The sequence below is a fragment of the Kogia breviceps genome, chromosome 11, assembly GCF_026419965.1.
Source record: "Kogia breviceps isolate mKogBre1 chromosome 11, mKogBre1 haplotype 1, whole genome shotgun sequence".
Lineage (NCBI taxonomy): Eukaryota > Metazoa > Chordata > Mammalia > Artiodactyla > Physeteridae > Kogia > Kogia breviceps.
Genome location: NC_081320.1, coordinates 92,576,908 through 92,604,395, shown reverse-complemented (window position 1 = coordinate 92,604,395; position 27,488 = coordinate 92,576,908). Strand labels below are relative to the sequence as shown.

The 27,488-nt window shown below is 39.6% G+C and overlaps 1 protein-coding gene across 8 annotated transcripts in view; it reads right to left on the bottom strand.

Annotated features, from left to right (window-relative positions):
- Positions 1–27,488, bottom strand: part of NBAS (NBAS subunit of NRZ tethering complex) — a 333,351-nt gene that overhangs the window by 179,301 nt on the left and 126,562 nt on the right. For 6 of the 8 annotated variants that reach the window (XM_067008085.1, XM_067008087.1, XM_059078230.2 and 3 more), the window contains 4 exons: positions 24,469–24,622; positions 12,704–12,889; positions 11,246–11,419; positions 3,283–3,416 (listed from right to left, as the gene is read on the bottom strand). In XM_067008085.1, the coding sequence (XP_066864186.1) occupies positions 3,283–3,416; positions 11,246–11,419; positions 12,704–12,889; positions 24,469–24,622 (648 nt within the window). The remainder of the gene's footprint in view (positions 1–3,282; positions 3,417–11,245; positions 11,420–12,703; positions 12,890–24,468; positions 24,623–27,488) is intronic. The other 2 variants (XM_067008089.1, XM_067008090.1) reach the window with 1 other exon arrangement.

Below are 27,488 nucleotides of genomic sequence, written 5' to 3'. Positions count from 1 at the left end.
AACTTTTAGTACCTTAGATATAAATTAATGACCAAGAATCACTAGACATGGAGGAAAGGTCCTCACAGTAGAAACAGAGATGCAAACAAACAGAATATGAAAAATCAGAGATCACGATGGGGTAAGGGTAATGCAGGGTGTAGAAGTGAATTTATGCATCTGTGAAACAAGAGCAGGATATTATTTTGTTTGAAAGTGAATGAGAAAAAGTTCTTGGAACTTAAATAAGAAAGCCAAAATAGAGGCTTCCCTGGTGGCGCAGTGGTTGAGAGTCCGCCTGCCAATGCAGGGGACATGGGTTCGTGCCCCGGTCCGGGAGGATCCCACATGCTGCGGAGTGGCTGGGCCCGTGAGCCATGGCCACTGAGCCTGCGCGTCCAGAGCCAGTGCTCCGCAATGGGGAGAGGCCACAACAGTGAGAGGCCTGCGTACAGCAACAAAAAAAAAAAAAAAAAAAAGCCAAAATAAATTTTAAATTCAAAATATGGATTAGAAGATAAAACTATAGAACTCTCCCAGATCACTTAACAAAAGATCAAAACATGGGAAAAAGAACAAAAAGGGCAGTAAATAAATTTAAAATGTGCAAAAAAAGAGAAAAAAGAAGGACATGCAAATAAACTTATCAAGGAAACTTAACAGGAGAAAAATATAAGAAAATTTCCCAACAGTTTGAAGGACATGAGTTTCCAGGTTGAAATACACGATTTAAATGAACAATGATAAATTCAGACTCAGAATAAAACACATCCTTATGATATTTCAGAACATGAGAAATGAAGGGAAGGTACTGAAGTATTCCAAAAAGGGGAGGAAAAAGCCATATAATAGCCTTGGACTTCTCAACAACACTGCAAGGAGAAGACAAGAGTGATGCCTTCGAAACTCACAAGGAAAAGGATCAGAAACCTAGAGTTCCATACACAGCCAAGCCTTCTATCAAGTGTAAGGATGCAATTATGATATTTTTTTGACATGTGATAGTCTTAAAATAAAAATGCCTCCATGCAACATTTGACAGGAAGCTATTCAAGATTATGTTCCATCAAAATAAGGGAATAAGTAAAGAAAGGAAAAGATAATAATCCCAGAAATGCAATATGCAACACAAGAGAGATGCAAACAAAAGTCCAAGGATGAATGCTGTACAGCAGAGTAGAGAACAATTCATATCAAAGGAAGAGGAAAAGACAATTCTAAGAAAGATGTTTCAAAACCAAGAGGGAGAGAGAGAGACATCGAGTGAAAAGAGAAAGGAGAGATTACTAGATATTTTTACCTTGAAAAGGAATTTTACACTTCTGTCAGAAGAGTGAGGGAGGTAAATGGAAACAAAAAACAATGACAAAAAAGGAAATTATTCAATCCACGAAAAGCAAAAAGTTGCATAAAAAGGAAATACAATCATACCTAGCTCTGTGAAAACAGTATATACATAATCATAATGATAGAAATACCACTTTGACTACACTGAAAAAAATGGTTAAGAGAAGTAGGTATGGGGGAAGGGTAGGCTTCAATGAAAGGAAGTCAATAATCATCTAAAATTGTAAAATCAATAAAGAGCAATGTGAGCATAATATTTTAAAGGACACAGGCAAAGTCAAGAAGAAAAACATGACCTATAATGAGTGTTTACTTTTAGAACACAGGTATCCAAGGATGGGGAAGGAGAGCAACCAATATTTTTTTATCAATTACAAGTCTTCCTGTACCCTGATTTTAACTAGTCCATACATTATTTACTCTATGGTTAAAAATTAGAAGGGGATCATATGTTCCCTCGGACTTCATGATTTTAGAATAGCACCTCCTCATCCCCACCAATTTGTTTTTCTCCATGTCACTGACTTTTCAAAGTGAAAAGACAATATGACCTGTTATCTGTTTTTCTTCTTCATCGTGTTATTTAACTTGTTCTCTTATTCCCTACATTGACTGTAAACTAGAAGTTTGGCTTAAAGGATCGATTAGATTCAGGGTAAGTAATTTTACTTCACACTGCTTCTCACCAGGAGGCACATATGGCTAGGCTGCCTGATTGTAAATGATGTCATATTTGATAACTTGATCAAAGGTGATGGCAGTCAGACTTAGACTTTATAAAGGTAAATTTCCCCTTTGAAATTACAAAAAAAAAAAATTTGCTAAAGGTAATACTTTGGTACCATGCAAATATCCCTTCCCCATCAATTTTTCACCTGATTTCAATTCTATCAATGACTACGTGAAACAATTATTTCACATTGGGTTGCAAAATCAAGTGACTTCTATCATTCATTTCACACAAAAAATAAAAATTTCCTTGGAAGGAAAAGAGAGAGAGAAAAGAAGAAAGAGAGAGGAGGAGAAGAAAACCAAAGCATGAGGAAGATTTCTTGTCTAAACACCTGATTTTGCAAATGAGGAAACTGATGACCGTAAAAGTTGCGTGACTCAGCTGTAGTCACAAAGGCTTAGAAACAGGCCCACCGATTTTTCATTCAGTGCTTTTCCATGTGCTGTTATTAACTTCTCCAGATATGAAATTTATAATATGCACTATGTGTTAAAAGAGTGATTAAAGGAATGATTGTTATGTGACTTCCAAAGAGAAAATATAATCTGATTTGCATACCACTAAATGAGGTATGTATATCCATACATTATTGCTTAGAAGTTTTACTCTGGGCAAGGGCCAAGAACAAACAATTCATAGAAAAAATACAACTAGCCCATACATAAGGAAAAAGCTTAATAAGAAACACAATTTAAAACAAAGAGAGGGGCTTCCCTGGTGGCGCAGTGGTTGAGAATCCGCCTGCCGATGCAGGAGACACGGGTTCGTGCCCTGGTCCGGGAAGATCCCACATGCCGCGGAGCAACTAAGCCCGTGAGCCATGGCCGCTAGGCCTGCGCGTCCGGAGCCTGTGCTCCGCAACGGGAGAGGCCACAGCAGTGGGAGGGCCACATACCGCAAAAATAAAAAAAAAATAAAAAAATAAAAAAAAAAGAGATATCACCACCTGTCCACTTAAGAGAGCACTTTTTGTTGTGGCGGTAGTGATAGTCTTGCTTGCTTTTTAATGGATAATTATCAAGGTTAACAAAATTATAGTGACGTCCTATATACTGTTAGAAAAACAAGTGTCTATCTCGAGGCAACAGGCTTGCACATGATCTCATTTTCTTCTTTACATTCCCCAAATTCTCTATCATGAACATTCAGAGAAGCAACATCTTCATCTTAACTGTTAGAGTAAAAAGACACAACCATAACAAAGGCACACTGTGGGTTCTTACCCATATCCTCTTTGTGGCAGACATTCTAATAAGTCATAGCAAAGAGCAAGCTGGTCATTTCGTTCACAGTTATAGATGCATTCTAGTGCTACCGCCATCAGTTGGTCCTGATCCGGAATTATTTTTTGCTGCAACTAGAGAAATAAGGCATGTTGTGCTAAATGTCAATAGATTTACATTCAATTTTGCCATATCCCAGTCCACTGTCAATAGAATATTAAATAGCTCAATTAATCAGCTGCAGAAGCAAATCCTGGTTTTTCTTTAGCTTACAAACTTTTGGGGTCTTTAATTATTCTAAATGAAATTGCATTTTAATTACAGAATCAGCAAGAAAAGAAAATTTGTACCCATAAGCTTTGCATCTGCTGAAAACAGATTCTTCAATTCATTACCCATTCAAGACAAAGTAGATAGAAGAAACACAGTGAACTAAAAAGGCAATTCATTAAAAACAACATTTCTAACCCTAAAACCAAATTTTATGTGTTTCAATCACAAAAATATATAAAATTCCTTAACTAATTTTCAGAGATGTTCAAACTTACTATCTTTCGGTGTGCATTATGTATTAGTCATTGGACACAACAGTATCGACATTCTACTCGAAAGAAGTCGCATTGTAATGCCATAATATTCATATCCCAAAATACACTCCATATTTCTGATGCAGAAAAATGGATATTGGAGGTCACTTTCCCATTGTAAACCACAGAGACCCATTCTTAAAGTATTTTCTGGGATATAAAAATAACAGATTTGTGCCTTGTTTTTCTCATCTATAAAACTGGAATATTAACATCTTAATAGCATTGTTGTGAGGATTAAATAAAGTAATACATGTAGAATGCCTACGTTATTACCACCACGAAACCAAAATGGAAGTTTGAAACTATTTTCTTAGAGCCCTTGCCCTTTACAACAACAAAATAAGCTTAAGATGATTTCCATGATAACCATCTACTACTTTTCAACATTTCAGTAGAAACTCACAAAACAGAGAAAAAAGTGATGAAGAGAAGCTGCCAGACAAAGGCATTTTCTCAGTAGAAAAACCACATCAATGGATGAGAAGAAGAAACGGATGGAAAGACGAAAGCTTGGTAAGGTTACCAGGGAAGAAAAGTTTTCTAAAGTACTTGGGTTAAAGGATTCTTCAAGGTATTAAGAAATATATCATTGGGCTTCCCTGGTGGCGCAGTGGTTGAGAGTCCGCCTGCCGAGGCAGGGGGCGCGGGTTCGTGCCCCGGTCCGGGAGGATCCCACGTGCCGCGGAGCGGCTGGGCCCGTGAGCCGTGGCCGCTGAGCCTGCGCGTCCGGAGCCTGTGCTCCGCGACGGGAGAGGCCACAACAGTGAGGGACCCGCGTACCGCAAAAAAAAAAAAAAAAAAAAAAAAAAAATAAAGAAATATATCATGAATTTGACATCAACATTTGACAAAGAGTTAGTTATCTAAGTTTGCAAAGTGACAAACTGGTGAAATAGGGACAAGCAGGGCACAACAAAAGTGTCAGTAAAGCAGAAACTAACACACCATTGTAAAGCAATTATACTCCAATACAGATGTTAAAAAAAAAAATTAACGAAAATAGCTAGCTTTTCCCATTCTCTTATTGTGTGCCAGGTACTGTTTCTAAGCGCTTTAAGTGCATTAATTCACAAATCCTCAAAACAATCCTGTAAGGTTAGTGCTAGTATCATTTCTATTTTACATAAAGGGAAAATCGAGGCACTGAGGGGACGAACAACTTGCTCCAGGCACAGAGCTGGTCGCGGTCAAGCCAGGATTTGAATGCAGGCAGCTGGCTCCAGAGCGCAAGCTAAGTGTTAGTTCTCGCAATCCTGCAGAAGAGCTTCATGTACGGAAGAACGGCAGAGTCTGAGAAAAAATATGGTAATAAACAATAAAAAAATATGGTAAGGAAGCATCTGAGGAAGATGAAAAAACTGCAACCAGTTTCAGTCAAGGAATGACGTGGGAAACCAGCTGAAACAGAAGCCAGGGCCCTCGATGCTTTCCTCCGTCTTCCTGCTTCCTGTCTTTCCCTCCCTGAGATGCTGAAGTGTCACTTGAAAGTTAAATGTTCCAGAGTCCCTATTTGATCAGGTATGTTCAAAACCCTTAAGCAGACTTTCAATGTGAAAGGTAAAGGGTAACCTTCTGGCCTTCCACTCAGGCTCCTTCATGGCCTGGTGCCCACCCACTTTCCCAGCCCTGTGAACCACTACCTCTCTGCTCAAAGTTTTCGTCCACTCAGCTTAAATCATTTGCCTTTACCTAAACACGGCATTAGTCTGATTACGTCCCTTTGTCTTATTCTACTCCTACCTGGAATGTCTTCTCAAGGAAATTCTTAAAACCTTAGTCTCTAAAACCTCCCGAATAATCCAGTTTTATGTCCATTTGGGTGACTTCAATTGGACTTCCCCAGATTTCCAGAGGCTCTTGCTTATACCTGATAACTGCTGGTCCGAGGAATAAATCCTCATACTACTCTCTACGTGAATTCTTTTTTTTTTTTTTTTTAATATTTATTTATTTATCCATTTTTGGCTGTGTTGGGTCTTCATTTCTGTGTGAGGGGTTTCTCCAGTTGCGGCGAGCAGGGGCCACTCCTCATCGTGGTGCGCGGGCCTCTCACTATCGCGGCCTCTCATTGCGGAGCACAGGCTCAGTAGTTGTGGCTCATGGGCCCAGTTGCTCCACAGCATGCGGGATCCTCCCAGACCAGGGCTCGAACCCGTGTCCCCTGCATCGGCAGGCAGACTCTCAACCACTGCGCCACCAGGGAAGCCCCTCTACGTGAATTCTTATTCCTCTCTGTACTCCTATGGCACCTTTCCGCACTCTTCCTATGCCACTCAGCATATCCTTCTTAACACACTCTACTGTGTATGTGAATCATAATGCTCACATTAAGATACTTTCCACTGTTGTCCTATTAGACTCTCCACAGATGTCCAACTTCATATAGTAAGACACACTTCCTTTTATTCTCGTTATTCCTGTACTAATACCTCAGTGGTCACTATTAAACCATCATTTGTCCCACCTCAAGCTAATAGAAGGGAGCCCATTTAGGACTTTTCAGGAAATCAATAAATCCTCCTCACCATGGGCAGCAAATTTTCTCCCATGTTGCACAGCAAGGTAAAATGTAACAAAGTCATAATTTCTTTTAAAAGGTCTTAAAATTATGCACTAGTAGACAACTAGAAAAAGAACAACAGATGTTAAGCTAGAATACTTGGGAAACCCCAGAAAAACAAGCAACAAAAGAAATCAGTAAAACAGTGAAAGAATCACTGAAAACTATCATACAAAAATCAATAACTTTCACATACACCAACAATAAAGTTAGAGAAAATGAGGGTAAATAAAACTCCATTTGTAATGTAAACAGAAAATTAAGTGGTTAGGAATAGATTTAACAAGAAATGTGCAAAACCTACATAAGGAAAAATTTTAAACACTCCTAAAAGACACTAAGAAAGATATGAACAAATAGAATGATGTCCCCTATTCTTGAATAGGGTGACTGAACCGTATACTAAAGTTCAGATAGAAAAAATATATATACAAGAATAACTTTTAAAAAACTGGGGGAAGAAAACACTACAGAGGAATACTACCCATACCAGACTTTAAAAACAGACTATAAAATCTCTATAATTAAAACACTGTGGTACTTAGCATATGGACAAACAGACCAATAAAACAATAGAGAAACTCTAGAATTAGACTCAAAACAAATGGAAATTTTGTATATGACAAAGGTGGCATCTCAAATCACTTGAGGTACAGATAAACTTTTTAAATAAATGGTGTTGCAACAACTAGGTAGCAGTAGGCAAAACATAAAGCAGATCCGTATCTCACACCCTGCAAAAGAACACACTCCAAATAGATTAGGGGTCTAAACATAAAAATAAAGCCATACAAGTACTAGAAGAAAACACGAGTGATTTCTTCTTTAACCTTGTAATGGGAAAAGGCTTTCCCACCATGTCTCAAAATACGGAAGCAATTTTTTTTAAAATTGCTCAATTTGATTACACAAAAAATAAACTGTAAAAAATTCTGCATGACATAATACACCATAAACAAAGTCAAAAGACAACCTACCCACTGGGTGAAATAGTCACAACAGAAACCACAGAAAAAGGACTAATTACACTAATATATATGAATTTCTACAAGTTAAGGCACAAAGAAACAAAAATCAAAGTGAAAAGTGGGGAAAAGGCAGGAATGGACAATTCACAAAAACGACAATGCCTCTCGAGCACATGAGAAAATGTTCAGATTCACTCATATTTAGAGAAGTACAAATGTAATTTGTACTTTGAAATGTAATTTTTCACCCATCATGGTGGCAAAATCTTTTAAATATGACAACAAATTGTGACTGCAAAGTTGTGGAGAAACAGCCATGCTCATACACTGCTGGTGGAAATGTAAATTAGAACAACCCGTCTGGAGAGAAATGTGGTAATACCGACACAGTCCTGCCTTTAGAGCCCGGAAGCCCCTTGCAGTAATATACCCTGAAGATATGCCAATAATACAAAAGAAATATAAACAGGTTACTCGTTGTAGCACTGTTGCTAACTGTAAAATACTGGGAATAGCATAGAAAACTAGTGAGACTGGGTAACAGTTTTCAATTTTAGATTTTAATTTATACAACCACACATGACTAGTGGCTACGATACTGAACAGCACAGTCCTAGAGGCACTTTTCGATTTCCTAAGGAGTGTGGGCCCAAAGTAGGCCAACAGGAAATTGCAGCTGAGAGTTTACAGTGTTAAGGAGACTTTCCCATTTGTCCCCATTACTGGAATACAGTCTGGTATCTACAAGCAGAAGGGTCTAGTAAGTATTCAATACTTCTAATTTGGACACACCCTAGGAATACGGGAGAACTGGAAATAGGACAGTCTTTTTGAAACCTGAAACAGCTCAATAGTCGATCAGATTAAAGTGACCTTCACCATAAGAGAATGGTGGGAACAGCAAAAACAAGAGTGGCATATTCCGTATTCCCCCAAATTCTAATCTATTATACCTGGGTTGGGCCTAGAAAATTGTTTTCTTTTTAATCCATATAGTTCTGATGCACAAATGCGTAAAAAAAAAAAGTATAAAAGACAGAAAACGATATGAGAAGGTAGAATATTTTATTCCCAAGTAATCTCTATCCAGACTTGCCCAAGTTACTTCACAAGTTTCACTTCCCAAAGAGGGATTCAAGCAAAGAGCAATGGCTTAAAATAAGAAATGAGTGCTTAAAATCAGGATGTTATAAAAGAGAGGAAGAGTTTGAAACACACGAGATGGTTGAAAAGACAAATTTGTATTTGCCTCGTTGTTCCCATCATTCGCTCCCCTCTTTCTGGTAGAGGATGGTTCTTCCCCGCCGCATTAACACCAGGTGTGGCCACAAAGCCTTCAGCCTGTGAAATGTGAGAGGGAGTAATTTGAGACACTGGGAGCTACGCTTTAAGAGCCACTGTGTGGTTCTACTTTGTTCTTTTTCCTGTGCCACGAGTTAGAAAAGGGGACTGTTCTTTCAGCCTGAGTCCTGGAATGAACAAGACATGGAACACAGCAGAAGCCCAACCACAGCCTACATGACACTCGTGAGAAATGGACGTTTGCTGTTGTCAACTACTAAGATTGCAAGGTCATTTGTTAATGCAGCATGCCTTAACCTCAGCTGTTGGATACAGAAATCACGGCTCCCTTTATAGCACTAAAAATACCTTGTGCATGATTCATGGCAGATCCGAGATAAATTCTTTTTGCCAACAGTCAAGGAAAATAACAACAGTGCTCCAAGGACAATCCTAGCACAGCAAAGAAATGTAATCAAGTGACCTAAAGCATCATAATGAAACCCAGAGTTAATCATTCATTCCTTCATTTGCCCTGCCAACATGCACTGAGCACTTGCTCTCTACAAGGCACTGTGCTAGTCCCTGGCAGCACAGAGACACCGGAGACAGAGAGGACAGACCCAGGAAACAAAGAGAGGGGGAGACAAACTTGAACAAGCAATGACAGCACAGTGAGATATGCATTGTTCTAGAGGCAGCTACAAGGCCCACCCTAGCACAGAGAAGTCCCCGGAGGTTTCACAGCAGGATCCTGAAGGGTAGGCAGGTATTTGTTAAATGAAGGAAAGCGGCCTGATTATCACAAGCAAAGGATAAACAGCCTCACACAACACAAAAAGGCATGAAAGAACCTGACAGGGTCAAGAGGTGAAAAGTTAGTGTGTGTAAACCAGTGCATTCATGAAGGGAAATGAGGCTGAAGAGGTAGACCAGAAGCAGACCGCAAAGAACCTTCCACGCCACCTAAGAGAGCCCAACATTTACCCTGCGGGCAATGGTAGGCCACCAGAGATTTTCTGTAGATCATGACAGGATCAAATTTGTGCTGTGCAAAGATAACATCGATAGAAATAGAGAGGGTGGATTGGAAAGGAAGAGCCCAGCAACACACCATTATCCTCTGCTTTGATTTTGACATATTTCAAGAAAGGCAAATGGCTATATATTTTATTCAAAAGGCACATGCTAAATGGCCAAGTAAAAACAACGAAAAGCTGACTACGTACAAAGGATTTACAAGACTGTACGGCAGGATCACAAACAAGATTACTCGAAAGAATTTAAAGTCACTTCTTTCTTCCTCATAAAACATTCATATTCAACCCATCCTGCTCCTCACAGAGCATTCTGCTGTCATAAGCAACCCACCCTCGGCTCATAGTAAACCACCCCGAGTTTAAAATCAGAATAATAAATGGAAAGTGCTTATGAGAAGATGGAAAACTTTAAATAGCCAATGAGCAGAGATACTTCTGACAGACAGCCCTTCCAGAAACCACGAAACGTGTGAGATTAACTAAGCAATGCTTTCCTTTTCATCTCGATTATAATGGTCTATGACCATATACCTTAGAGGACATCAAATTGCTAACAAAGGCTAGTACAAGGAGTACTTTCAATTAGCATTTAGGATTAGAAGGGGCCTTCAATGCTTCTGCTTGAATCCCAACCTCATGCTTTAACTCTCACTACAAAGTCAGTGCCTCGAGTGACTACGCCATACTGCTTGAGTCTCCTCCAATGGAAAGGGAGCCACTATCCCTTGAAACAGTATATTTGATTTATGGTTAAATTAAGAGGTAAGTTACATTTCAAAAGTAACCCGCACTTAACAAAACGATTTATCACCAGTCAATCTGAACAACGATTTGATTTCAATAAAAAAGATAGACAGATAGATAGATAGATAGGTCTGTCTTCAGCAAATATAAGAGTTATTAAGAATAATTATAAGATCTCGTTATGGGATCCTAAAAATTTTAATAAATACTTTGAAGGTCCTCAAGGGTAGAAGTCTTTTCTTCTTCTTCTATTGGTGTTACAGTAAAGCATAATGGTTGAGAACACAGCTGGGAAACTAGAAAACCTATGTTTGAACCCAAGGTTCCACTTCTTACCGTGACCCCGGGCAATTGCCTAACCCCTCTGTTATCACGAGGTTCTTTTCCAGTAATAGTAATAGAATCAAAAATATCTGCATCATAGGATTGGTACAAGGATTAAATGAGTTAACACTTGTAAAGTGCCTACCTCTATAGTAAGAATTCAATACCTTTCAATTATTAGTCTTTTTGGTATTGCCAGTTTCCACAAGGTAGTAAAGAGTCAACAAACTTTGGAGTAAATCAATCAAAGTAAACATAATCTTAAAAAATTCCAAAGAAATTTTGGACTAAACTGCTAAAACACTTTTAAAGAATAAAATGATAACTACTCCTTCTGTTTAAAGAGAAATTACTTGCAAAGCCTAGTATTAAAAAATTTTGTAAATAAAACCTAATTCTGTAGGGAAAAAAAGTACAGAGATTTTTTTTTTTTAAGATGTTAAAGTTTCTACTTACATCAGGCTTGGAATGCTGAAATATCTTCAGGGGAAATTTTAAGTCTCCTTTAGCTAAAGTTACTAAATATTCCTTTAATAGCTCATTAGCCACACCAGGAGACTGTTTCTCACAACGATGAAGAAAGGGAACCATCCACTGGTAGGCACTTGTCACATAATTGTCCTCAGAACACTGAAAATGTAATTCACCAAAACAAACGCACATTAAATTAAATACCTGATAATAACAGACAAGTTACAGCTCAAGGATAATCAGACTCATGTGAAACAATGAAAGGCCAACACTTTCTAAAACATACTCCAACTCACGCCTCACAAGGAGGCTGAGAGGCAGCCGGATAATCACCCTCTGCCTGGGGTGGACAGAGCCTGTAACAGCAGCAAGGGCACTGGGGTCCATCGCTTTAGTGCCACGACCACCCTGGGGGCCCCGGCAGCCTAAGCCCAGCCCTGGAAGACAAAGACGCTGCAGCTGCTGCTGGGTCCTGAGGTCTTCCAGAGCAAGGAGAGATTCTGTCCCAAAGTGTATGTATGTGTATGTGTAAAAAGAGTTAGCGGGCTGGGGGTGGGGGTGGGGGTGGTTAAGAACAGAGAGAGATATGCATAAGGAAGCTCTAGAAAGGAGCCACTTGAGAAATCCCAGATTCTCTTCCACCCTTTCCCTCTTCTTCTGTTTGTTTTACCCCTTCACATCCACCTTCACGAAACTCCAAATGACACACATACTCTTACTCATTCTCCCTGAAATTATACAATCCCTTCTCTTCTTTATCCCAGGAGACACACCTGAATCTCTTAAGAGGCATCTTGCAGGTAACACAACTCAATCTTCACTGGGTGGATCATAGGGGAAAAGAAATTAGTAAGAGAAAAGGAAGGTAGGGACAGAGGCAAAGAGAAAAGGGGGATTGATAAGAGGAAAAAAGATGGTGAGAGGCATGAGAAAGAGAGGAAAAGTGGGCTCAGTACAAATTGGTTCCTAACTTTGGAGACTGTACTTTCCGCCTCGAGTGACCCCCCTCCCCATAAAAATCTAAGAATGGCCGGGCAAATTCTCCTTCACATACAAACCCTGAAGCCAAGATGGTTTCTTCATACAACCACCCAGCCAATCATCTGAATATACACGTAGTTGGGAATTTTAACAAAGTGAAGGATTAGAAACGTGATTATGAGAATGACAGCTAATTTAAATATGCCTCGCTAGAAGGGGGGAAGAAAGTCATATACAGATAAGTATGAATGAAGGGCAAAGAAGGTACAAAACCAGCCAAAAGGGTTTTGGATGCCTTCAGTAATTTATTCATAAAACTTGATTTTTTTTTTTAAGTCAAGAAACCTTCCTTTATTGACTAAGTTCTCTGGTTTGAAGGACACTACATCTTTGGCTTTGAGACACATATTAATCAAAGTACATACAGAATAGTTAAAAAGAAAGTTTTAAAATAAAACCTACACTATTCATCAGTAGTCTTAGTTTTTCAATGTCTTTCATCTGCTGGAGTTCTTTCAAGGTTAGGGTTAAATCACACCCTGCTTCATAAACCAGTGCTTCCAGAGTAACCAAATTATCACAGAGAACCAGCAAACCAGGAATATTCCGCTCCATTCCAAGTCGAATAAGTGACAATGCACAGTCAACCTAAAATGGAAAGGCAACAGTAAGTCTCTGAGTATTATATCTTTCTTTTCCATATATTCTAAAGTAAAAGTCTCTAGTATAGAATCTAGCAATAATCCTTATAATCATTTTATATAAAACTGCATTACTACATACTTTTTTATTCAGTACAAAAACATCAGACTTGGGCTTCCCTGGTGGCGCAGTTGTTGAGAGTCGGCCTGCCGTTGCAGGGAACACAGGTTCGTGCCCCGGTCCGGGAAGATCCCACGTGCCGCGGAGCGGCTGGGCCCGTGAGCCATGGCCGCTGAGCCTGCGCGTCCGGAGCCTGTGCTCCGCAACGGGAGAGGCCACAGCAGTGAGAGGCCCGCGTACCGCAAAAAAAATCAGACTTCTTTATGAAATATGTCAGCACCAAACTGTCCCAAAAGAATCAAATAATCACCAAGAAATACTGAAAATAAAAATAAACGAAAGACAACCATCTTCAATTCATAGAGCATTACAGTTTACTGAGCTGTTTACATATATTTGTCTATTTAATTCTCAGAACATTAACAACCAGGGGAAAAAAAAAAAAAACATAGCTAGGTAGTGATAATGTCAAATTAACCTATTTTCACTATAACGCTCTGCCCCAAAAAGAATGCTTGGCTTCCATAGTCCTGTACAGTACCTCTCCTTCCACAAGTCCTCCCTATAGACCACATTCAATAAACTCTTGCTGAACGATTAACTCTGATTAATTCAACCTTCTCTGTCCCAATTTAACTATTCAGATCTCCCTTACAACAAAACAAAAAATAATCTTTCTGCAGATGCTGAATACACAGCAATTTCACTCCCATCACTTGATTAGGTTTATAAAATGGACATATTCTGATTGACAGCAAAATCATCTAACATGGCTTTAACCCCCAGCACCTTATACTTCTCCTTACTTGCTCCCTTACTCCTAGAAAAGCAATTATTTATTGAGAACCTACTATGAACTGAACACCATTCTAAGTATTAGGAATACAAAACTGAATAAGATGAGGTCTCTTCCTTCAAAGATGTCTCCATCTCATAGGGAAACATAATCTGGTAAATTAATGATTGAAGTGGAGTGAGGGTGCCTGGGATCTCAAAGTAGCCCAACCTGAGAGTCACGAAGTCTCCCAGAGGGGAGAACACTTAAAATGGGTTTTAAAGAATCAGTGGATATTAGTAAGTAAAGAAAGAAGAAGCGCAGGAGAACAGCATGGAAGGCAGAGATGCGTGAATGTTGTGGAAGTACGATTAGTTCCATAAACTGAAAAGAAGGTATGAAGTGAAGCGATGAAAAACAAGGCTAGAGTAGCAGAGAAGGGCCAGATAAAAAAGAACATCATTTGCTGAGCTGAGCTAAGGAATTTGCAGTTTACCCCGAAATGCAAATCTAAAGAATCTTCGGCTGAGGCATGTCATAAATAGCCTTACACTTTGGAAAGAATACTCAGTAAGTATTTATTGAATGAATGACAAATGAAATATGAATGAACTGGAAATGGACTAGACTGAAAGTAAGCAGACTAGTTAGGGGAACTGCAATTACTAATATCAGAAGACTCTCTACTAGTGACAAGAACAGCCCCCGTGGGGGGACAGCGATATGTAAGGGACACGCCAGAGACCCTGAGCCACACTGCGGAGAGGAACACGAACAAGTAAGACAAAGACGATGAAGAAAGCAAAATGACACCACAGAGGCCTAAGGAGAAGAGACTGCGGGGAAAAGGAAGCAGTAGCGTCAAAGGACAATGTTGTTAGTCACCAAATGAAGGGGGTCTGGCGTTAAAAGGCGAGCAGGGAGCCTTACTGATGGAGCTTCCGTGGAGTGGCAGGAGTAGCCAGACACCAGGGAAACGAGGAGTAAACAAACACTGAGGAAGTGATTGCAAAGAGCAGAGTGGCTATCTCTGAGCTGCGCTGGCATGGAGAGAAGACAGATAAAACGGAAGCTAGGGAGAAAATGGCTCTCATTTATATTTATACACACACACACACACACACACGCACGCACGCACACACACACATATGAAATAGGAGTGATTTGAACTTGTTATGTCCAAGAAAAGGCACGGGGGTAACAGACCAGAGGCTGAAGATACAGGAGAGAGAGAAAAACTGAGTACTAGAACAATCCTGAGCAGGGGGGTGTGGAATCCAGGGTACAGGTAAAGAAAGAAGTTCAGGAGAATGGGAGAGAGACCTCTTCCTGTGGGAAAGCCGGAAAGAGTAGGGCAAATGGAAGTGCTTTCTCAACTTTCACCGTGAAATACAAAGCAAAATCACTGCTGAGAATGATGAAGGAAGCGTTGGTGCGAGGAAAGGAGGGAATGGGGAGAGGAAACAGTCATGCAGCACAAAGAAAAAATGCCAAGCGATAGCACAGATCCACCCAAAGCCCTTCCAGGACTCAGGGATTAACAGGTGAAGAGGTGGAAAAGGAAGAACTGCATGTTCAGTTGAAAAGAGCGGTACAAATAAAAATAAGCGGGAAAACTAGAGGTAGATAAGGCATGAGGCAAAAGGAAAGGGATCCGGAAATACCTCAACAAAAGGACAATTAATGTCGGAAAAGCCACATCTACCTGTATACCAAGTTCTTAAAACCTCAGAAAAATCTCAGAAAGTATGAAGAAACTTGATATGTAAAACACAACTTTGTGCAATAGTCTGAACACATAGCACGTTAGCAATTTGTAACACACTCAACCAATTTTGCGATCCAGATCTGTGTTTCTAATATCAACTTTGACGCTGTTGCTTTCCAAAATAATCACTGAAGTAAAAATGTTTGAAAATCAAATTACTGACACCTTAAAGTAGGTTCTGTTACAACTTACAGAATTATACCACATACCCCAAGCCCCCAATAGATAAATTTCACCACTATATGTACACATTTTCCTAAACCAACAAACAAGATTTCCAAAAGCCATTTATAGGCACTAAGGAAAAAGTAGTATTACAACAGTTTAACCTGTAAAAATGAAAAAGATAAAACTATGTCAGATACCACTTTGATTATAGCATAAGCCACATGAAACGTCAATACATAAAATGAAGCTGAAGAACAATACCCCTACTATAAGTGTTTTTAAATAAATCAAAGAGATGAAAGAGTATACAGCCAGCTAAATAAAGTACCCCCAAATCACTTTCCTTTCTTTATAATTATTCATTTTTTTAACTGTTTATTTTATATTGGGGTACCGCCAAATAACAATTTTGTAATAGTTTCAGGTGCACAGCAAATCTTTATAATTATTCTTGATTACTAAAACAGAAATCAAGATGTCTAGGAATTATAATTAGACTTAAAAAAATCATATTTCAGAAAGTGCTAACTTTGTTTTTAACAGACTTTCTTTTTTGGAGCAGTTTTAGGTTGACAGCAAAAATGAGCAGAAAGTGCAGAGATTCCCCACATCCCCCCGGTCCCCACACATGCACAGCCTCCCCCGTTACCAACATTCCCCAGCAGGGTAGCACGTTTGTTACAATCAGTGAACCTATACTACTGACACACCATTATCACTCAGTGTTCACAGTTTACATTAGGGTTCACTCTTGGTGTTTACTTTCTGTGTGTTTGGACCAAAGTAGACTGACAGGTATCCATCATTATGGGATCATACAGAGTATTTTCACTGCCTTAAAAATGCTCTGTGTTCCATCTATTCATCCCTCTACCACCAACCCCTGGCAGTCACTGATCTTTTTACTGTTTCCATCATTCTTCTTTTCCCAGAATGTCACAAGATGGGAATCAAACAGTATATAGCCTTTTCAGACTGGTTTCGTTAACTTAGTAATATGCATTTAGGGTTCCTCCACACCCCTTCATGGTTTGATTGCTCATTTCTTTTTTAGAGTTCAGTAATATTCCATTGTGTGGATGTACCACTGTTTATTTATCCATTTGCCCACTGAAAGACATCTTGATTCATCAACGGTAACTAACATACCACTCAAATGCAAGGTGTTAATAATAGGGATAACTAGTGGGTAGGGCAGAAAGTGAGGGGAATATATGGGAACTCTGTACTTTCTACTCAATTCTTCTATAAACCTAAAGCTCCTCTAACAAATAAAGTATTAATAAAATAAAGAAAGAAGATAAGTGTAAAAAATGATAATTTATTTTGCATTCCAGTATAGGACTTTTTTCTTTTTGTTAGTGCTATTTTTTAAAAACCTGAATAAATATTTTGTAACCCAAATTTCAGTCATTAAACACTAAAACTGGTATTGGCAGAAAACCAGACACATAGATCAATAAAACAGAATTCAGAGCCTAAAAATAAATCCACATATATATGGACAACTAATTTCTGGCAAAGGAGCAAAGAACAATGGAGAGAGGACAGTCTCTCCAATAAATGGTGTGGGAAAAACTGGACAGCTACATGCAAAAGAATGAAACTAGACCACTATTTCACATCATACACAAAAATCAATTCAAAACGGATTAAAGACTTGAATGTAAGACCTGAAACCCTAAGACTCCTAGAAGAAAACATAGGCAGTACACTCTCTGACATCATTCTAGCAATATCTTTCTGGATCTGTCTCCTCAGGCAAGGGAAACAAAAGCAAAAATAAACAAGTGGGACTATATCAAACTAAAAAGCCTCTGGGCAACAAAGGGAACCATCGACAAAATGAAAATACAACCTACCAAAAGGAAGAGGATATTTGAAAATCATGTATCTGATAAAGGGCTAATATCCAAAATATATAAAGAACTCACACAGATCAACAACACAAAAAACAAATACCCAGGGCTTCCCTGGTGGCGCAGTGGTTGAGGGTCCGCCTGCCGATGCAGGGAACACGGGTTCGTGACCCGGTCCGGGAGGATCCCACATGCCGCGGAGCGGCTGGGCCCGTGACCATGGCTGCTGAGCCTGCACGTCCGGAGCCTGTGTTCCGCAATGGGAGAAGCCACAGCAGTGAGAGGCCCGTGTACCAAAAAAAAAAACCAACAAATACCCAATTAAAATATAGGCAGAGAAACATAAAACACCCCAAATAGCCAAAGCAACCTTGAGAAAGAAAAACAGAGCTGGAAGAAGCAGGCTCCTGGACTTCAGACTATACTACAAAGTTACAGTAAGGTACTGGCACAAAAACAGAATTACAGATCAATGGAACAGAATAGAAAGTCCAGAGATAAACCCACGCACATATGGTCACCTTATTTTTGATAAAGGAGGCAAGAATATACAATGGAGAAAAGACAGCCTCTTAAATAAGTGGTGCTGGGAAAACTGGACTGCTACATGTGAAAGAAATAAATTAGAACACTCCCTAACACCATACACAAAAATAAACTCAGAATGGATTAAAGACCTAAATGTAAGGCCAGACACTATAAAATTCTTAGAGGAAAACATAGGAAGAACACTCTTTGACATAAATCACGGAAATATCTTTTTTGCTCCACCTCCTAGAGTAATGGAAATAAAAAAAAAAAATAAACAAATTGGACCTGATGAAACTTAAAAGCTTTTGCACAGCAAAGGAAACCATAAACAAGACGAAAAGACAACCCTCAGAATGGGAGAAAATATTTTCAAATGAAGCAACTGACAAAGGATTAATCTCCAAAATTTACAAGGAGCTCATGCAGCTCCATATCAAAAAAATAAACAACCCAGTCCAAAAATGGGCAGAAGACCTAAATAGACATTTCTCCAAAGAAGATATACAGATGGCCAACAAATACATGAAAGGATGCTCAACATCACTAATCATTAGAGAAATGCAAATTGAAACTACCATGAGGTATCACATCACACCGGTCAGAATGGCCATCATCAAAAACTCTACAAACAACAAATGTTGGAGAGGGTGTGGAGAAAAGGGAACCCTCCTGCACTGTTGGTGGGAATGTAAATTGATACAGCCACTATGGAGAACAGTATGGAGGTTCCTTAAAAAACTAAAAATAGAACTACCATACGACCCAGCAATCCCACTACTGGGCATACACCCTGAGAAAACCATAATTCAAACAGTCATGTACCCCAATGTTCGTTGCAGCTCTATTTACAATAGCCAGGACATGGAAGCAACCTAAGTGTCCATCAACAGATGAATGGATAAAGAAGATGTGGCACATATATACAATGGAATATTACTTAGCCATAAAAAGAAATGAAATTGAGTTATTTGTACTGAAGTGGGTGGACCTAGAGTCTGTCATACAGAGTGAAGTAAGTCAGAAAGAGAAAAACAAATACCATATGCTAACACATATATATATGAAATCTAAAAAAAAAAAAAAACAAAAAAATGGTTCTGAAGAACCTAGGCATAGGACAGGAATAAAGACACAGACGTAGAGAATGGACTTGAGGACACGGGGAGGGGGAAGGGTAAGCTGGGACGAAGTGAGAGAGTGGCATGGACATATATACACACTACCAAATGTAAAACAGATAGCTAGTGGGAAGCAGCCACATAGCACAGGAAGATCAGCTCGGTGCTTTGTGACCACCTACAGGGGTGGGATAGGGAGGGAGGGTGAGAGGGAAACGCAAGAGGGAAAAGATATGGGGATATATGTATATGTATAACTGATTCACTTTGTTATAAAGCAGAGAAACTAACACACCATTGTAAAGCAATGATACCCCAATAAAGATGTTTAAAAAAAAAAAAAGAAACTAGAAATCATATACGGCTTCAGAGCTGTTGTCAATGAGGAATTTCAGAAATGCATTTCGCTTTTTTCATATATGGTATGGTCATAAAATAATTCCTAGGGGCTTATGGGCTCCCATTTGCTGACCCCAATGCTTAATGTATTGTGTGAGGCAACACAGCTACTCTAGATTTTTTCAGAGCAGGGGATGCAAAGTTTTCTAAAGAGCCAGACAGTGAATATTTTAGACTTAGGAGCTCTGTCGCACCTGTCCAACTCTGCCACTGTAAAAGAAAATCAACACAGGCCATACTTAAATGAATGGGTGCGGCTGTGTTCCAGTAAAACTGTACTAACAAAAGGAAGCACTGACAAACCTTGCTTTTGATTATGATTGAGGTGTTTTTTTTCCTTTGTGCTACACTGACTACCCAGGGTCCGTTGAGTAAAGTGATCTCTGAACTGCTCCCACTTACTTTTCCTTCTAAAGAGTCAGGTAAGGACAGAAGAATCTCAAATATTATTGTGCAATAGGTTATCTTTTTATCACTTACTTTCACACTTGAGTAACCTGAAGCTAGTGTGGTAGAGGTACTCCTAGATTCTAAGCATGTATCTCTGTCTTCAAAGCTCATGTTCTCTCCTTCGGGCATGTGACAATTTGGGGGAGGCTTCCACAACCTGTCTTTTTTGTTCTTGGTACTTCTGCAACTGCAGATAACCCATCTGATGGTCCCTTGCTACACTCTGGCCTTAGGCCAACTCATTTCTATGAAGAAGTTAATAGGTGACATCATTTGGTGATACACATGTGAGTATGTCCTCTTATTAAAAGGAGACTCCCAAGACTGAAACCTCTTGAACAGACAGAGAAGTACATTTCTAATTGTATACTGAATATACCATGTTAAGAATTAGACAAGAAAGTTTAGGAAAAGGCTACCTATCTAATCACACTTTGTAGGTCTTCTTTATCTACTCACAAGGCAAAGTTTGAAAATATCATTCTTCTCTTTTCTCTCTGTCATATCGGAGTTCCTGGAACCGGCAAAGCGTAACCGTGAGTGCCCGAGGCAGCTTCCTCCCAATGTGTGCCCTATGTGCTCCGGCCCTGTCTCCATGGCCTCTGGAAACTGGAGGTGACTCAGCACTGAAGAATCTTACTGACTCTTTGCACGACTTTGGCACAAGAAAAAGTGCACATTCCTCTGTCTACCCCTAGTTGAGCTTATGAACAGAGACTCTGGATCCAGTCTACCTGGGTTCAAATCCTAGCACCCTTACATGCTAGGTCTGTGACCTTGAATGACTTTTTCTTTTTTTACCATTTTCATGCCTCAGTGTGAGTACATATGATGGGAATAGGAAAGCACTAATCTCCTAGGGTGACAGGGATTAAAGGAAATCACACACGTAAAGTACCTATAACAGCGCGTGTGACAGGACGTGAGCACCGCACGGCATACTCGTTGCTGTCGTAATCATGATCATCAACGCCTCTTTTCAATACTTCTCCACAAAGGTTTACGCCTCTTATTTGTCAGACTATCTGTCCTTTCCTTAGTCTTCTACCAACATTTCTCTCTGTATCTTTATCACAGAACTTTAAAAGTTATGTTCAATGTAACAGTATATGACTTGAATGCTTGCCACTCCCATAAAATTCAGTGTCTTAGGACAGAAGTCACAATGCTCTCTTCCTCATCTCTTTTATCACAGGGCCTTAGAATGATGTTTTCTCATATACTGTACATCCGCTAAGTGTGAAATACAGAAGAATGCAGGAACCCGCTTGCACTGTTGGTGGGAACGTAAATTGATACAGCCACTATGGAGAACAGTACGGAGGTTCCTTAAAAAGCTAAAAATAGAACTACCATATGACCCAGCAATCCCACTACTGGGCATATACCCAGAGAAAACCATAATTCAGAAAGACACATGCACCCCAATGTTCACTGCAGCAATATTTACAATAGCGAGGACATGGAAGCAACCTAAATGCCCATCGACAGATGAATGGATAAAGATGTGGTACATATATACAATGGAATATTACTCAGCCATAAAAAGGAATGACATCAGGTCATTTGTAGAGACGTGGATGGATCTAGAGACTGTCACACAGAACGAAATAAGTCAGAAAGAGAAAAACAAACATCATATATTGATGCATATATGTGGAACCTAGAAAAATAGTACAGATGAACCAGTCTGCAGGGCAGAAATAGAGACACAGATGTAGAGAACAAACGTATGGACACCAAGGGGGGGAAAGTGGCGGGGAAGGTGGGGGTGGGATGAATTGGGAGATTGGGGTTGACATATGTACACTAATATGTATAAAATAGATACGTAATAAGAACCTGCTGTATAAAAAATAAATAAAATAAAATTCAAAAAATAAAAAATATAGGCAGAGGAGCTGAACAGACCTTTTTTCAAAGAAGACATACAAAGGGCCAACAGGCATATGAAAAGATGTCCAATATCACTAATAATTAGGAAAATGCAAATCAAAACCACAATGAGATATCACCTCATGCTCGTTACAATGGCTACTATCAAACAGGCAAGAAATAACAAGTGTTGTATGTAGAAGTTCAGCTAAAAACCACAAAGTGCTCAGACAAAACTGATCCAAACAGAATCCCTTCTCTTGTTAGCCAGAGACGATGGTAAACTACAGGTGTCTCTAAACTCCTGTAAATCAAATGATGCCATCAATCTTAAAAGATGTCTGCTACACAGTATACAACCTATATTTGCCTGTACAAACTACCAAAAATGCACCTCTTTGACTCACTTAAGAGCTTTCTTCATCAATTATTTACAGGTGAGTTTCTCCTGAATCAGCAAAGTAATACTGCCTTTGCTTAACGTGACTGATATGAACTGGTCATTTCCAGACGTGTGATACTGGTCGAAGACTACAGTTCTCAATGGGAGCAGAACTGTCCACCAGGAGGCGCTCCGAAAATCTGAGGAAACATTTCTGTCTTTCCCAAGTATTAGTGGAACTTACTAACATTCCAGGGTGGAAGCCAGGGATGACAGACATTCCACGGGGCGCAGGGCAGTCCCACACAACCGCCTTGGCCTAATCCCTGCCTACCTTCAAATACCCTGAAAAAAATATTCACCATGAGTTGTTCACATCCCAGACAGCAACTTGTAGTGTTTAATTCTATACACCTCAATCTGTCTGCAATGTCTGCTACCTTGTTCAAAGTGATTTCTCACTGACTTTAGTCACTTTTTTAGTGTACTTATGACCATGCGTTTACATATTTTATTTATCCCATATATCACAGTTGAGTCATTATATTAATTTTTTGGAAATTATTTCTGTAAATAAGGTATGCTCACGATTTTCACAACAGGATAAGAAGGAAGTATTACAAAATATTTGCTACAGAAAAAATACAACGGGTCTGAGAATTGAGATCCATTTTTTTGGATTAATTTATCTGGCTTTCAGTCATTAAGATTTGTGTAACTGTCCATTTTTTTATGGATTCTATAAGAAAAACTATGCAGAGACCTGTATTTTGTCTGGCTCTGCTCCTGTGTGTCCCTGAGCGAGCTGTTCACTTTCTTTCCTGTGGAACTTAGTTTGTCCATCTATAACATAGAGAATTAGACTGGATCCGCTCCAGAGATTCTTTTCATTCTGGTAACTTAGAATTCTAAACATTTTCAAATGTCCTTAGCCATCTTCAAAAACCTGAAAACTCAATTATAAATATTCTTGGCCATCCTCTAAAAAGTTTGATCTATAATATTCCCATCAGCTCCAGCAAATAATTTGTCACTTCTATGAATACTCAAAATAGAAACTAGATTAAGCAGAAATTCAAGAAGGCTATCAAATCGAGACACAGGGCTGTGCCAGATACACTAAGCAGAAATTTAAACAAGGGGGTTTATTCCTTCCTGCAATACAGCTGTTCATCAGACCTTCTGAAATCACCCTTCCTGACAAATGAAAAACTGACTGTAGGACAGGAAGCCCAAAGCCAAAACTGCAAGTAGAATGAAAAAGACACCCACTGGCCGGACCCTGAATGAGATTTCAGACAAGATAGGGCGTGTTCAGGGTGGTACAGCCACAGACCTGAATGAGATTTCAAAGGCCATTTCTGCCATTCTTTGCTCCGAACTGCCAACTTCTGTTCTCTAGGATGAAGACAATCTTTGCTTACATTTGCAGAGAGCTCAATTGGAAGAATTTTTAATGTTCTCTCCTATATATTTTATTTGTTATCACTGACTCCAGTGTAAGAACTCACCCCCTGAAAAAACCAAGGTACAGAAAAGGTAGCTAGCAGGTCCAGAGTCACCAGGTCTATGAGCAAAAGAGTCCAGATTCCTATTTAGATCTCCTAAGCTACAGTACAACCCTCATCTCTCTCTTCCACAACCCCCTCTGATGAAGCTGTTACACATCTCAGTAAAGGCACATGGGAACTGAGGGAAATTAGGCTTGGACTTCAGGAAAGCATTAGAAACAGATCCTCAAACAGGGCTCCTGGAAAGCAAAATAACAATCCACTGAATTCATGCAATGTAACAGGGGACTAATCAAGCATTACTATGTTGATACAATCTTTTGATTTAAAATGGTATTAAGCCTATTAAGCATGTATATAAAATCTGGATCAGTATGTAAATATTTTGCAGCTTACATTTTAAAGAAAGGTTTTTGAACAGCTTTTGTTATATGTATTTGCTCTTTAGGAATCCAAAAAAAAATAAAACACAAAAGCTTCTGAAGCAAACAATAAATGAATGAAAGTAATAAAAAATTTTCATTTCTTCCCTTGCAAACTATTAATACATACAGGATCCCTGGCACTGCTGTCAGCAGCCAACACATGCACTGAATGCTAAGGATCTGACACAGCACTGCCCGCCTCACCTGCAGAGCATAATGCTCTATTTCCTCCGCTCTGCTCTGGTACCAGTCCATAACCTTCTCTACTGCAAGCTGGGATGTCCTGTACCTCAGCAACTCAGGCTGTGCGGCGTACAAGAACTCACTTTCATCTGGGAGGCTTGGCTCAATCACCATTCTGCAAAGCACAAAAAGAACAATTAGTCACTGATTGAAACGCTAGGGGAAATTATAATTTTGTGAAAGACAGAGAGGGGTGTGGAGAGAGCAGTTACTGAGACGGGCAGTATGTATGTACGTATGCGTGGATGGGTGTTTTGTGTGTGTTTTCCTATATGTATCTGCGCACTTACAAGATAAATGGGAAATTTGGGGGATGCTTAATTTAGTTTCCTATCAGTTTTCCCAATTATAAAAAATCGGAATAGACAATAAATCAAAAAAACTATGCTACAAATCAATCAAATAAGTATTAAATAAAATCAGAATCACCCAGGGTAGCTTTAAAATGCACATGGCTGGGTAACCGCCACAGGTCTACTAAGTCACAATGACCTGTGATGCCAGCCAGGCCTAGTTTAGTAAAAACACCCCCAGGTGATTCTGATCCAAATACAAATTAGGAAGTCTTATTTTCCACATTCATAAAAATAAGTGGAAATATGCCTTATTTTTGTGGATAATATAACTTCAGTAGGTATCAGCAACATAGGAAGGCACTGAAATTTGCAAAATACGGAACTACTCTATACTATGTGCCATCACGAGTGAAAAAGAAACGACATAAAGAGGAAGATACCCAGGGAAAACATCACAGGGATCACAAAAATCACAAATTATGAGGAGTTTTTTCGAGGACAATCCTGGCCAATTGCCTTCAATGGTTAAGAACTAAAAACAAAACAAAACAAAAAATAATTAACTTAAAGTAAGTTATTTCAGATAGAAATAGGGGAAAAGGCCATGTTCCATTAGGGATATTCATTCATCTAAAGTAAGTCAGTAAGTGACAAGTGGTATAATTATTACTATTATAAGGCAATGGGCTTCAGAGTCAGAACTGAGGTGCAATTGCATCACTGAAAGCTGTGAAACCTTGCATAAATTAGTGAAAACTCATCTAAGATTCACTTTACTCATATCAAAAATGGGAATAATACCGTGCAAGAATATTCAAAATAATATAGATAAAGTGTGCAGAGAACGTTGTCTGGCCCGGAGCAGGTGCTTAATTTTTACTTACAGGTATTATTTTCACTGGAATTACTAGCAGTTATAATATATGACCAGACCCAAAGCTGACAATATTTGGGTGTTTAATCAACAGGACTTAGACAACCTACTGTGCTTACAATTAGCAGTCCTTTATTTAACGAGACTCACAACCATCACTAACATTCTGACTGGTGATTCTTTGCCATCACTGCCACATAAAAGTCACATCCCTTCCCCTGAAATCTTCCCATTTCAGGGAAAAAATACCCATAAGCAACTTTAAGTTCCTTTGATACCTTTTTCAGTCCTTATCTATTTCCCTCTCAGCACTGTTTCACAGAATTTAACCACTTTGTCCTTCTAGAAACATGCTTGTCTTTAGCTCCAGCATGCCATACTGTCAAGCTATACATGTCCCATCTTTCTGGCTGCTCCTTTTCAGTCATCTTTGCTAGAATATCCTCCTCCAGCTGACCATTAAATACTAGCTCTTCCAAACTCTCCAGCTCTCCTGTCTTCTCACTATACTCTCTGTAGGTCTCCCCTTCAATGCTACAATATAAATTGATCACCATATTTTTATGCCTAACCAAGACTTCACTTGAAAGCTCCAAAATCGTCCTTCTATATGCTCTTAGATGTTTCTCAGGCATTTCAAATGCAACAAGATCAAAACTGAATTCATGGGCTTCCCTGGTGGTGCAGTGGTTGAGAGTCCGCCTGCCGATGCAGGGGACGCGGGTTTGTGCCCTGGTCCGGGAGGATCCCACGTGCCGCAGAGCGGCTGGGCCCGTGAGCCGTGGCCGCTGAGCCTGGGAGAGGCCACAGCAGTGAGAGGCCCGCATACCGGAAAACAAACAAACAAGCAAACAAAAAACTGGATTCATGATATCTCGAGGTAATACAGTTGTCTTTTATAAAACAGAAACATGATTATATCATCCCCATGCCTCCTTTTATAGCTTGTCATCTCCCTTAAAATATTCTAGCCTCAACTTGATTCCAATGTCACTTTTGTCCTGTGTACTTCAACAATCCAGGTCTATTTTCAGTCCTTAAAGGGGACCTCACCTTGAGCCTTTCAAATGGTCTTTCCTCTGCTTAGAACACTCCCTCCCCGCATTTGCCAAACTCACCCTTTGCTAAGCTAAATCCTATTCATCCTTCAAGTCTCAGATTTCATACCACTTCCCAGGAAACACCTCCTTATCCTCCACCAAGTTTAGGTCTCCCTATTATGTGCTCCCTGTGGCCCCTGCACTTCTCTTTCAAAACACGCATCACATTAGTAATTTAGAGCAGCAGCGTCTTTCCTGCTAGATTACATACTTCATGAGTACAGAGACTGCATGTTTTTCTTCCTTCAGTATTCTTGAATCTAGCAGAGGACAGAATTAATTACAGTAGACCCTTGAACAGCATGGGTTTGAACAGTGTGGGTTCACTCACATACAGGCTTTTTTAAGAGTAAACACCGTAGTACTACACCATCTGTGGGTGGCTGAATCCACGGATGAGGAGCCATGGCTATGGAGGGAGGGCCGATTACAAATTATGGGCAAACCTTTGAGTTCACAGAGGGTCGGCACCCCTAACCCCTGCGCTGCTCAAGGGTCAACTGTAAATGAAAAAGCCACGAGATATCCTATAACCACCCTTGTAGATACAGAGAACGGACTGGTGGTTGCCAGACATAGGGGTACAGGGTGGGAGTAATCGTTGGGGGAGGTGGGGGAGGCAATAAAATGAATGCATTAAAAAAAGAAACGTCCTGGGAAAGTTTGTATCATCTTCAAAAGCATCTTTTCTTCTGTCAAACTTTTCCTAGC